Genomic DNA, 14,804 nt, shown 5'->3' with positions numbered 1-14,804 from the left:
GTTTCATTTCATGAATCGCTTTTTCCAATGAAATATGTAGCAGGGACTGATTCTGTAATATCTCGAAGAATTCTTCAGTAAGGAAAAACTACCAAGGCAGGTACTTTTTCTTTCCTGGGTACTTTGGAATATAAATCCTTATAATTTTTAGGGACAAAAATTTTTCCCGTTTAAGGGCAGTATTCAACTCTTGCTTCGTCCGCATTGCAAATGCAATCACTTTCTAAAAGGATGCCAGGGCTACTTCCCTCTTAAAGATTCTTCTTAAGTTCTAAAAACCAGTATTTCGAATATTATTCTCAAAGGGAAGTTTTGCCTTTTGAAATTATCTTCGCATTGCACTGAGTTATCGGTGGATGTCACCTTAAAAAAACTTCACCCATTTTTCACCTAGATAATTGTCTTTAAATGGATTTTTCCTACCAGTTCCCGTCAGGACATTAAAGACCGCAATAAGATAAAAATTTAGCTAATTATTGGCACAAAAGCCTGCAAAGAAATTTTCCATTCAAGCTCTTATTATTATATTTAGTCAGTAAACATAGTTTAGTAAGGTGTCTAAGGTATGATGTAATAACTAATCACTATATTTATGAAGATAATAAATAATATAAATTTCAATTGTAAACGGAATTTTTTGATGTCCTTAAATTAAAATGTTAAGGCTTGTAGCAAAAAAAAAAAAAATTACTGCATTGATTTTTTTTACAAAGTAGTGAATTATTATTTTTTCAATCTAAGAACCTGTGCCTATAACTTATGTAAAACTTATTTTAATATAGAGTGAAATAATTTAATATGTTGTGTAACTAAATGGATAATCCCAAGAAACTGAATCGAAAATATAATAACGTCAATGATTTAAAAAAATAATGGATGATAATAAAAATAGACATGTTTTGAGCGTCCAATAATAAAAGTCACAAGTTATTCAAGCCTGACAAGTCTTGAGAATGGGCGATTATATTTGAACGCTCGAAACATGTTGACTTTTGTTTCCCTCTTCATATGTTTTGAAGCCAGTTGAGTTTTTATCGTCAATTATACTGTTTTACATTTGGGTCTTGATCATTATTTTGATACGGATTTTACACTCGTTAAAGTAAACATATGCATTTTAATATTTTAACAGGATTTATGTGGTCTTTAAAAACGTAAGAGAATCCATATTGTAAAAGTTATATTTAACTTAAAAGTTAAAATTTTGAGACCAGATATTTTGAGTTAATGAAATTAAATATTTTATCTTTTAAGTTTTCGTGCCCCCATCTCAGTATCTTAAAGATCTTACGAGCTCTGTTTAAAAAGAAAGTATCAGATATATATAAGAAAACAAATTAATCATAGTAGCCGTATTTGGTGGTAAATGTAGCGTATCTTAATTGAAGAATATGCTGTGCGACATTTTATGGTCAATTTGCGAACGTAAGTTTCACAATGTAACGAAACATGAGGATGCTATTTGCTAATCATTTTTATCCAAAGAAAACCATGTAACCTAAATATCTAGCAGAATGAAGCGATTTTTTAAACGATGAATCATACAATGTGCAACATATTATTTCAATATCTTATTCTTAAACATAACATATTTCAATGTTTTCATAATGGCACTAAACATTCAGCAATTCCTTGAGTTATAGAAAAAAGAAATCTCGTAAATTATATAAAACCTTGTGAATTTGCATTAGAATTACTAAATAATTTTTTTCTTTTTTTAAAACTTTCTTGCCTATAAGACTCGATTAAAGCTATAAAAATGATTATCCCTAAAATTTTTTATATAGCTATAATAAGTTATGTTAATTTAATTTTAGTATGAAATCCTCGAATAAATATAGCAAAAACAGCATAATCTATATAATATGAGATAAAAAGTTCATGTATTTAAATTCTAAAAACTTAGAAAATCATAAATAATTTATAAATCGATACAAATTTTCTTTTCAAAGGGGATTTAAATAATTTTTTTTTTTTTTTTGCTTTTTGGACAGAAATTAGCTTAAAAATTGTCTATTGCCTAGAAACTTCGAGATATTTACTGTTAACAATTAATTAAACCTCTCCCAGCATTCACAAACATTATTTCAATTTTTTTTACAGTCAGACCGTGGTTGCCTAGCAACCTAGTAAAATGAAGCATTCCTCTTTTGAATTAGTCAATGGGTTATCATAAAATATTAATTTGCACAGGCGACTTTTTTGGCGGTTTTCTGGACTATCGCCAAATATATAAACCTTTATTGCTGCCCAATTTACCACCCAATTTTTTTAAAATTTTGTCTACCCCCCCTAATTCAAGTGTCTAGATTCCAAATATGTAAAAAAAAATATATGTTTATTCAGAGAAAGTACGTTTTTGTGTCTGATTTCGTAACTTAATTAATAGTTAGAACTAATTAATTAGCATATTTGAGGTCACCCCCAGGAACCATTAGGATTGACACTTAGTTCGTGAAAATCCGATCATTAGAACAAAAGTTATTCAGGGTGATTCGTTTTTTTTTTGCGGACTGTACACAAATTCATATATGTAAGAAATGTACATATTTGTGAAAATACTTAAAGTATACTCATATAAAAAGTAATGTATGTTATGCAATAGCTGAATGTATCTATAATAGATAAAACACATACATCAATAAAAATATGCAAGATAAGATCATTTTCCCTGTGACAAAACTCTCCACCACTAATGTCTTTCTGCAAGATACTTTTAATAATCAACAAACATATATCTTACTAATTTAAAATAACAAAAGCGCTGCATTTACAAAAAGAAAAAATAAGAAAAAAATATGCATAATTTTTTTTTTTATTGAACATATAATAATTTTTTACTATCAAATCTGAGAAACTACACAAAGGAAGGTGCGAGTAATAAACACCATAACAGGTTTAAGTAGAGGTTGAAATTTGCAGGGTTCTTTCAAATAATCACATTTCAACTCCTTTCAGATTCCTTTTGTAATCAAACCAGTTTTGCTGTTTATTGCAAAAATTAAAAGAAAGAAAAATTAAAAAAAGAAAGATTACTAAAATGCCTTAAGTTCCAGAGACTCATACTTATCTGGGATATGAATTGTGTAGTTAATCACACTTTTGGGGGACTGCTGATTTTAATTTAGATTTTTTAAAATTTAAAATACAATGAGAAAGATGTGAGCATGTTTAGAAATATTATTATTACAATGAAAAATTAATAAAAATACTGTGAATGGAATTTAAAATTTTTTTATCATAACACAACTAACTTTATGAACAGAATAAAAACAAAATTTTAAGAGATACAGATTTAAACAATAAAATAAAAATATTTTTAAGAAGAAAAATATTGGATTTTTTTTTCTTTCATTAAAGAAAAACTATTATTTGAACTGAAGTATATTATGAAATAATTAAAAGATACATTGAAAGTTTTTTTTTACAGGTAAAAGTTATATTTATTAACTTCTAATCAACACAGTAAAAACACATATTAAAAAAAATAACTTCACTCTAACTTAATTATTGAATGTATTAAACAAACTTTACAGTTAGATAAAATAAAGTAGTGAATTAATCTTTAATATAAAGTAAAATTAATTAGCATCAGTTAAGGCAAGTTTTAAAAAAAATTATACATAAAATATGAAATTTTTTTAAAAAAATATTTAAAACACAAAAACAAATAGTATTCTTAACAGCACTTCTAATCTAATAAATATTCAGATTACTAAATATATTTGCAGCAGGTAATGTGTATTTCACATTAATTATGTTGAATACAAAACATGTTCTAATTCTGCAATATTAGGAGAAAAAATTTATCACAGAATTAAAAACTTAAAAAAGATCATTTATAGAATAGAAATGCAAATTTACCTTTTAGAAAAAAAGACTCAGAAACAATCTTATGGCTATGAAAAGGTGGTGGAATTTTAGTTGAATCATTCTGAAATCCTTTTGTTTTACATCCTACATCTTCATCACACTGAAAAACGGAAATATTTCTGATTAATTTATTTTAATTAAAATTAAATTACTTAAAAACAAGTATTAGTTTCAGAAATCAAAAGAATAAATAGGTATTTTTAGTATCAAGTACTTTTAACCCTTTCTTAAAGATAAAGAAAATCTGACATATTTTTTATATATACAGTCAAACCCCGCTATAGTGAACATGGTTTATAGTGAACTCCCGGATATAGTGAACGAAATATTCGGTCCTGTGCCTTGCTATACACGTATAATCTTATTTTTTGTGGATATAGTGAACCAAAAAAGTGAGGAAGTTGGATATAATGAGCTTTTTTCGGTCTTCGACTGATTTTTTTCTTCATTTTTTTTTTTTGCAATAATTTTGAAATTTCTACAAAATAAATACATATAACTATTTTTAAGACCATCTATAGAGGGGAATGTAGCGATAAGCATTTTGTTGTTTGCTTCTTTTATCTCACTTTCCCATCCCTAAATAAACCAGGCAGATATTTCTAACTCAGGCAGATGATGCACCTGTAAGGTGTCAGTGGTATCAATATGCATTTTCTGTCAGAGGGAATGAGTAATTATTCATTATTGGTCAAAGGGTTGGACACTGATCTATGTAGATAAGGCTCTTATTTCATCTCCTTTTTGCCCTCAGTTCAGTTAAAAAAAGGCCTGCAGACAAGTGTCTCAAATTTAACTATGGCGAGCAGTAAACGTAAAGCGTTCTCCATTGATGATAAAATGGGCATAATCAAAAAAATTGAAAATGGATGTAATCAAGCTGATATTTGTAGAGAATATAAACTATCCAAATCTACAGTTTATAATATATGAAGAAAAAAAAAGGCAATTGACAATTTCTGCTCATGAAAAAAATTTAGGTGACAGAAAAAAGTTGAGAAAAGCAGATCACATGGATGTTGAAGAAGCATTACTGAAGTGGTTCAGCATTCGAAGAGGCCATAATCTTCCAGTATCTGAACATATATTGACGAATTTGCTGTGCCATTTTGTGAGACTACTTTTATGTGATCGAATGGCAGGTTAGACAGGTTTATAAAGCGGAATAACAGAAATTCAGGATCTGAGAGTCGGGAAGTGTTTCCATATCTGATGTTGAGGATTGCTCATCAGCTAAAGATTACTAATTTTTTTTTCGTACGTAAGAAGAAGAATAATAAAAAATAACACATTTTTTGCTTCCATACAATATTTTTCAGTCATTTATTTGAATAATGTGTAATAAAACGGAGGAGTTTGGGAGCCATTAGTTAAATTGCCTGTGTAACGGATATAGTGAATCGAAATTTAGGTCCCTTGAAAGTTCACTATAGCGGGCTTTGACTGCATAAAAAAAAAGAGTGATTTTTCTTGTAGATAAGAGAGAGATAATTCTTGAAAAATCATTCAAGCATAATTAAGTATCGAGATTAAATTAGTCAGCAGTCAAAATGATCAAGAACCAAATTAGGGTTTACAGTTTAAATAGCATAAGATATGTTAGTACTATCTCTTGTAATGCCAATAAAGTAAAAAATGATTGCACCAAGGTTCAAAACCATATTTTTTTTGATATGCTAAAAAAACTGAACATGGAAATTTTCGAGATTGGAAATCTTATTGAAAGTTTAATAGTAACATAGAAGAAGCCTATACTCAAACCTTCAATATGTTGAGCTTATCAAAACAAGAAATAACTTTTTATTGATATACTGACAATACTTTTTAGACAAACCCTGTGTATTCATTATAAAACCAAGGCCAGCAGTCAAAATTCATAGCAGTCATATTAGCCAGCAGTCAAAATGATCAAGAACCAAATTAGGGTTTACAGTTTAAATAGCATAAGATATGTTAGTACTATCTCTTGTAATGCCAATAAAGTAAAAAATGATTGCACCAAGGTTCAAAACCATATTTTTTTTCATATGCTAAAAAAACTGAACATGGAAATTTTCGAGATTGGAAATCTTATTGAAAGTTTAATAGTAACATAGAAGAAGCCTATACTCAAACCTTCAATATGATGAGCTTATCAAAACAAGAAATAACTTTTTATTGATATACTGACAATACTTTTTAGACAAACCCTGTGTATTCATTATAAAACCAAGGCCAGCAGTCAAAATTCATAGCAGTCATATTAGCCAGCAGTCAAAATGATCAAGAACCAAATTAGGGTTTACAGTTTAAATAGCATAAGATATGTTAGTACTATCTCTTGTAATGCCAATAAAGTAAAAAATGATTGCACCAAGGTTCAAAACCATATTTTTTTTCATATGCTAAAAAACTGAACATGGCAATTTTCGAGATTGGAAATCTTATTGAAAGTTTAATAGTAACATAGAAGAAGCCTATACTCAAACTTTCAACATGTTGAGCTTATCAAAACAAGAAATAACTTTTTATTGATATACTGACAATACTTTTTAGACAAACCCTGTGTATTCATTATAAAACTGTTTATAAACATATGAAGGCAATTCATATTTATAAGCTAAACGAAACAACACCACCTAAGCTTTAGAATTTAATTAACAGTACATAAATTTTAATACATTTAAGATACATGAATATGTGACAGAATTAAAGTTTACAAAGAACTTTGTTTTTTTATTATTATCTTGGATTTTAGACAGTTTTGATTCCTTGACAAACAATCTGCATTTATCCCACAACTCTGTTAAAGAAAGCTAATTACTTTTATGTGGATAATTGTATTGTGTTATTAACTGACATAAATAAGAATTTCTACCCCCAAAAATATTACAGGGTGTGTAGCCAAATTATTCAACAAAAAATAAGCAACCGTTTTCATACGCTACAGACTAACAATACGCCAAAATAGATAGCAGATGAATTAATTGTGAAAACGTCGAATAGAACAATGCGAAATGTGTCATTATTCATGCGATTAAAAGACATCAATTGGCATTATTAAATTAAATAAAATATATAAAATGATTATAATAATTTTGCTTTTGATGATTGAGTGAAGGATTAATAAAAGGGAAATGCTTCTAAATCAATTAATTTTCATTAGCGTAAAAAACAGTGCATGTCTAAAAAGTTGGATTTTATTTGTGCCCTCTGTTACAAGTACTTTTAATTAACTTGCAATTTAATTTTGAGTCTCTTTCATTATTTTATGCCAAAGCTTATTTAAATGCAATTTGTATAAACAGCATACATATATCAAGACTTGTTTAACCCAAAAGAGACTTAAAATAGTTGTTTTCAACAATGTTTTCTACTATTAACTAATTTAATCTTTTTAAGACTTTTAATTTAATCTTTCTGACTGACAAATAGTATCCTAATCTTTAACATTCATTATCAAATTGAGCTTGAAATATATAACTATGATTTTATTTTTTCAATGATTAGTTTTATAATACTTAAAAAATAACAGTTTTACCCATCTTTGAAACCCATCGTTTTACATCGTACTTTGAAACCCATCGTTAACACCAGAAATGTTAACTATTTTAAATAATGTTAAATATCTTTAAAACAATTTATTAGATGCTTTCGTCAGTGAAAAAGTCTGATTCAAATGTAACAAATCTTTTTTGGTTTTTTAATCATGAATTTTGCCAAACCGAGATTTAATTTACCAAATTTTCATTTTATTTAATGCTGCATTATGTTAATAAGCAAATTGCAAGTCGCAGTAGGAAAAAAAAGAAACCAGGACATGTTTTGAAACAATATACATATATTAGTTTACTTTTTTTAAAAAAGCGAACAAGATAAAAAAAAAAAGTATAGTTTTCTCAACTTAAGTACAATAAGGGTCAATTTTAACCACAAAGAAAAATACTTTTATTATATACAGAGTTTCGTTATTCTAAATAAAAAGTTTTAAAAATTTTTCCAGTTGAATTTTTTTAATAAACATGTCATAAAAGATCAATAATTAAAAAGTTTTATTGGTACTATGGCATTAAAAAATAATAAGTATCAATTATTTAATATTCTTTCATACCAATATTTATTTAAAATTTGCAACTAAGGCCATGATTTCTTTAATAAATCATTTTGAAGTGGGGTTGCAGTAACTTTGAAACGAAATCATAGTAAATATGCACATTTGTTTTCAAAAGCAATTTTCTGCATGAACTGAAATACAACAAAAAATATTAAATTGAAAATACAAATCCTTCTATCATTCAAACTGATTACTTTAGAAACTGTATTAGTATTCATAGAACATGGGATGTTCTTAGTACAAATAACAAGACAAAAAGCTAAAAATAACGATAAAACATTTTTTTAGTCAGGAATTCAGAAATCTCAGAACTACAGTCTTTAATATTATTAAACTTTATCATGTATTTAATCATGTATTAAACTTTATCATGTTAAAATTAATGGAAATAGTTTCTACTTTATTTATTATCTAACTATAATATTAAACAATTATTATTAAGACTTATTTTTACTACTTCCATGTCATTTTTGTACCTTTTCATAAATTCATTTTTATAAAATATTTTTTAAAATTATTATAAACATAAAAAATATACATGATATATTGCAATTTAAAATATATTAAAACTTGTACTGATTCAATGGATAAAAAAAAAAGAAATGTTTCATAAAATTTAATTAAATACTAATAAATATAAATTTTATACAGCTGATAATGATGCTAATTAAATAATACTTAAAAATATAGCATTTTACATTACAGAAAAGCAAGGGGGAGGGGGAAATCATTCTTTAACTTATATTACTAAAATAAAATTTAAATGTTGCATTTATTTGTCTGCTAAATGAAGTTGTAAAATAACATTTTCAAAAGCATACTCAAATTATCCAGCTCGTCTTTTGCTTTTTTTTTTTTTTTTTTTTTTTTTTTTTTAAGCATATTTAAGGCAGATATTTTTGAATTGTTCATTGAAAAAATTAATTAATATTTATTGGAATAGTTAAATGCTATGAAATATCTTGGACTGGTTCCCGTAATTTCAATTACAGGCTTAAGACATTGTTCCACAGTTCAAAAAAAAAAACATAGTTTGAACCAAGAAAAACATGTTCTATTTTTGATCAAGCTGCATGAAATAATAGTTCCCTTTTTTGCAAGCGACTTCAGAGTTTATCAGGATTTTTTAGCAAGATGTTCCCTAATTTTTATAAGAGAGCATTTTGACTTTGCGTCACTTGGCATATTTGAATTCGCTATGTATCTTTCTAAATTTAAGAGGAAAAAATCTAAATATCTTGACATATCTAAATATTTAAATTACATCAATTATGATTAAGAATAATGACGTATCAGAAATATAAATATGACTGAAAAGAAAACACAAGACTAAAGGAATTTACTATGCAACAGTAAAAAAAAATTATAAGTACAAAGTTTTTGCAAAAGAAATACTAAAAAAATGTACATAATCTGTATATTATCAATGTTAAATCTTATTTAATCAATGTAAGAGCATTTTCCAAAAACACAATAAGCAAATAAACCGCAATACATAGCATCGATTAAAATATTAACTATGGGAAAGATAAGAACCAATAATATAAGGAAACTTAATTGAGCATTACTTAATTAAAAAAATAAATAAATAAAACATTTTTAACTCTAAATATTGCATTATCCCGAAAAAAAATTTAAAAAAAATGCGTGAAAAATCCATATTTAATTAAATGTAATCCACAGAAGAGAAGGAAAAAATTACTATAAAATTGCAACATGAGAAAAGATTTTCTATTAAAAAAATATCATTAATAAGAGTGATAAATAGATAGAAAAATATAAATTATGATGGCAAAATTGTGAAATTAATAAAAAAAACAAAAAACTCATTTAATATGATAAAACTTACACAAATATAAGTCAATTAAAGATCATTTAATTGAAGTTAAGCTAAATTATATTAAACTAAATAAAACCAATTTATAATAAACTAAAGATTTAATATAATAAACTGAAGATTTATTATAAAAGACTAAAATCACCAAATTAACTAATATAAAACAAAATTAGTCATTAAAAAATGCAATATATTTTATACCTAATTAAAAGTAAAAAATAAAATGATAAAATGTAAGGAAAATTATTTATTAATTAAATTAAATAAAAACAATGCTTAAAATTTACCGAATGGAAATGATAGTTAAAAAAAAAGAACTATATAACAAAAATATTACAATCCCATACAAGGTAGGATTTAATAGAATCAACTGAATTTTTTTAAAAAAAACTTTCACCTTAAAATTTATGAATAGGTATTAATTTATTGAGAATGAATTTCATGATGAATAAAGAAAAAAAACTAAAACTGTAGGAGAATCTGAAATGTATCACTTGTAAAAAGAAAATGCTGCAATCTGCTTTATAACATAATTGTCTGCTTTTAGTAATTGTACGCTTATTTATATTGATTGTACGCTTATAATATTAAATTAATTGTACGCTTATAATATATAAAGAATCTTTCACTTTTATCTCTTTATAAAATTAAATGATTTTTAACGAAACCAGGGGTGATTCAACATCAGGCAAAACTTGCAAATGATACTGCCCCTCTCAGGAATCGAAATTTAGTTAGCTAAAAAATATATCAAATAAACATAGCAGCTGACAAAAACCGTTTTGTTCTTAACGTTTCATATGAAATTATAAAGCAATTTGTCATAAAATATCAAAAACAAAAATAGAGAAACAAAAATGGATGAAAAGTAAAACCTAACATATAGATACTCTAAGGGGAGAAATAGACAGTTCCTTAACAACACTCCAGAATTTAACTGACAACACTCCAGAAACATGTAAGAATAATAGAATAATAGGATACACCTAATGGTAATGAAATCTAAATCACAAATTAGCAATTTCAAAAACTGTAAAAAATGCTAAATTAGAAATCCAGTAAATTATTAAGGAACATCATCAACTTTTCTCCTTTTTTGATTTACATGATTTCAAATAAGACACAATTTTTTAAAACACAGTTTTATGTAGATTTGTTCAAAAAGTTTTTTTTAGAATGAAGATGAATGCTTTTAGGAAAAGGAATGTTTTTCTGTTCTGTCACAATAAGAAGTTAACATTGATTCTGAAAATTCAACTTATAAATTACGACTTTGTCTGTGAGATTAAAATTTAAATCAGATTAGGTCGATTGCCGAACCAAAAACAAAGAATCCCTAAAAAAAGAATGGATGTGTAATTTATTTGTTCAAAAAGTTGACATAATAACAGATATATAAATAGATTACGCAACAAGAGAGAATGTATAAATAGCAGAGATAATAAAAAGCAAATCTGCCTTCATCCACATCCTGTAAACTCTGTCATAAAAGGTTTATTTCTTTTATGTAGTTAATTTTTATTGTATTGTGTTATTGACAATACACTGACATATTTAAGAATTACTGTCCATTAAAATATATGTATAATAAGTATAAATAAAAAAAAATGGAAATAATGCAAAAAATAATTGCTAACATTTAAAAAATAAATATAGTACAGTAAAAATCCAAAGCCGGCTACTCAACCAGTTCAATTCAATATTTTATGTTTAATTTCTTTCATCTCTTAAATCTCAGGTTCCACCCTAAGATTTTGATAGTTTCACTCAGTATTCACAACTTTGTCTCTTGAAGAATCTATACATAAAGACTTACTACCTGAAGGTTTTAATCCAGTTTGGCCTATGATGTAAAATAATAAAGCTTTGCAAATGGAACAGATGATTTAAATCAAATTATTAAAATTTTCAATTTAAACTGTAAGTTAAATTACTTCAATTAAAAAACATCAATTCGAATCATTAAACGATATTAAATATTTAAAATGATTATAATAATTTTGCTTTTAATGGTTATGTAAAGAGTTAATAAAAATAAAATTTTTCTAAATCAATTAATTTTCATTAAAAAAAATTGTTTTTTCACTTAATATTTTAAATTTTCATCAAAACCTTTTTTTTATGAACCTGCTACAATCTATATTTTTTGCAGAAGGCAAAATATTCAAAGTTCAAATGCTTTTAATTCAAAAATATTGTGCATTTAATGATCTAGAAACAATACATTATAGAAATAAACATAGTTTAAGACAGACTTGTTTATAAATTTTAACAATATTAAATAAAGATTACATTGGGGAACAAATTCTTTTTTACGCTTATACAAAAACTTGATCTTGCCTACAGGGGTGGAAATTTCAAACCAGAAATTAGTTTTGTTCTTCAATCTACAGATTCTTTTTGAAATAATATTTTCAGTATATTTTTGTTGAAATGTACAAGTTTTTAAAATGTCATGTATAACAAAGGTTCACATAAATGTTGCGACAAACTTCTAGGGGAGTTGGACTTATTATCTGAATGAAACTTGCAAACATGCATGGAAATATTGTCATATGTGGCTATCATGACCTGTTCAGAAGCACAGTAAAGAGCAGTTCATAATAGTGAACCGCAGAGTATGTCAAAAAAATCCAGGCATAAGTCGCTAAGCAAATTTAATACAGATGATGTGTCTTTATTCCCCTAGAAAATTGTCATAACACTTATGCGATCCTCTATTATAGGTAACATTTTTTAAACTTCTACATTTTGACAAAAAATACACTTAAAAATATTACATGAAAAAACTGTAGCTTGGAGTAAGAAATTGCTTGCAGATTTGAAATCAGCATCGTAAAAATTATATTGTTAAAAAATCTTATTCATTGGAAAGCAAAAATAAATAATTGTTTTCCAGTGCTATTCAAATTATAATCAATTGATGTAAAACCTTAATTTATTTGTCCCACTTAAACAGATAAATTTTTGCTTTTTACAGATTTCTTAATTTTACAGCATACTATTATTATTACCAGATTAATTTAGTGAAGCACTTTTTAAATTATATTATGATTAATAAAATATATAATTCCTTCCGTGCTATTCCTTGCAGTAAGTGGGTAACATGGTTGTGTAATTTTATACTTCATTAGATAGCAATTAGTATATTTCATGAAACGTAATTTATAATTTTAAAAGCATTTGTTTCTTGCTATATAGAATATAATAAAGTTTAGAAAAAACAATAAAAAGTATATATTAAATATATGTGTAGATATGTGATACAAAGTTAACCTTTTATTACTCTTTGTTTGGTTAAAAAAACAATTTTCGATCTTAAAAAGTCCATCATGCTGCTTCAAAAGTATTTTAATTTTTTTATTTTATCCCTCAGTTTTCTGTTGACTTTTTTTCAAATTTAAATTAAAGTCAGATTATAGACAAAATTTTTTTAAACTTTATATTTAACACTCAATATTCTTAAGTCTCCGCTCTAAACAACTGAATTTCCCCTCCCCTCTTAACAGCCAGGATAATGATCAAATTTTAAAAATAAACTTTATCAAAAATTTTATCTTATTTTTCACAAAACACAATTTAAAGGGAAAAAAAATTAAAATAGTTTTTGACTATTAGAGAAGAAAACATATTTTCTTGCATATCAAAATTTGGTAATCTGAATTTCAAAATATTTACACACATTTAAAAAAATTTAGGACCTGAAAACTAAAATTAAATCAATCGACACATATTTTCTATAACAAACAAGAAGCAACTCAAAATATCTTAAAGGTTACATCTCTATTAAACATTTACATGCTTGCCAAGTCATTTTTTTAATGAAGACTCCTATATTTTACAACTCCCTCCTGTTTACCTGTATATTCTGAAATTTCTCTGTATTTGTTGAAGAAATTTTTTTTAAAAAAATTGACGATGAAATATCCGCTGATGAAAAAAATACTTCTCTTAATCCTCAACAGATAACACTATTGCTAGTACCGCAGCTTGTTCAGTGTTAATAGTTTTAAGTAAATATAAATAATGGTTTAAAAAAATCCTGAGGTTAAGATTTATATACATATTTTTTACTTTGCTAAATGTAAGCGCTTATATTATTTCCAATTTTGAATTTCTTTTTTTGACTTACATGATAATGCACAATGTATCAAACTTTATAAGTGGCCTAAGAAATGTTGCCAGTAAAATCTCTGTAATTTTATTTCTCTAATATTGGCAGGTATGCATTTATAATTTTGGGGAGAAAAATTTGAACAATAGAATTAACTTCGTCAAGTTTTTTATTCATTTATTTTTTTTTTTTAAATAAAAATGGTAAGCTAGTTGAAATCTATTACAATTTATTCCTTAGGTCAGTTTAAAAAAAACTTAAACTTTGAAAGAAGCAAATTTGAAAAAATAATGAATATATGGTAGAAATAATTTCAAAAATGTTATAGCTGAAATGAAATAAAATATAAGTGAAAAATTAATATCTCATATAAAACGAACCTCTCTCCATTGATTCATTGATGCTGCACCTAACACACACGTAGAACTAGAATTCTTTAAGTTTGAAGGGAATACTCTGATAACAAATGATGGTGATAAATCAGAAATTCGCAACATTCCACTCAACAAGTATGGATTTGAAACAGGAGCAGCAGCTAGTGAAGGTAAACAAGTATACCTAAGAGCTTGTACAGAAGAACTATGGCAGCACCTACACATGAAAAAACAGGAAATATTAAAGAAGAGTAAAACAATAAAAACACTGCATTTTTTTAATAAATAATAATGAAAAAAAAATCTTTTTTGAATTTAATAAAGAATAGATTTTTAAAAAGTTATCATTTCGCAACTCAAATGCTATCTGAACTACATAACGTATGAGCACATATTTCTCCAAAAATTAGAATATCACTAAGGAATTGAAAATAAAATTGGCACTAAGGATAAAATTAAATACAAGCTTTTCAAAATCTTTCTAATAAAATAAATACATCAATATTTATAAAA

At 25.9% G+C, this 14,804-nt stretch overlaps 1 protein-coding gene across 6 annotated transcripts in view; it reads right to left on the bottom strand.

Moving 5' to 3' along the window:
* Nucleotides 1-14,804, bottom strand: part of LOC122272719 (dual specificity testis-specific protein kinase 2) — a 61,084-nt gene that overhangs the window by 32,314 nt on the left and 13,966 nt on the right. For 5 of the 6 annotated variants that reach the window (XM_087151054.1, XM_087151050.1, XM_087151047.1 and 2 more), the window contains exons 2-3: nucleotides 14,298-14,508; nucleotides 3,865-3,973 (exon numbers count right to left, since the gene is read on the bottom strand). In XM_087151054.1, coding sequence (XP_087007180.1) covers nucleotides 3,865-3,973; nucleotides 14,298-14,508 — 320 coding nt within the window. Of the gene's footprint in view, nucleotides 1-2,637; nucleotides 2,704-3,864; nucleotides 3,974-14,297; nucleotides 14,509-14,804 lie in introns of those variants that run through there. The other variant, XM_087151048.1, reaches the window with a different exon arrangement.

Source organism: Parasteatoda tepidariorum, chromosome 1, assembly GCF_982258835.1.
Source record: "Parasteatoda tepidariorum strain Cologne lab strain chromosome 1, Ptep-v5.0, whole genome shotgun sequence".
Lineage (NCBI taxonomy): Eukaryota > Metazoa > Arthropoda > Arachnida > Araneae > Theridiidae > Parasteatoda > Parasteatoda tepidariorum.
This window is presented reverse-complemented; position numbering and strand designations above follow the sequence as displayed.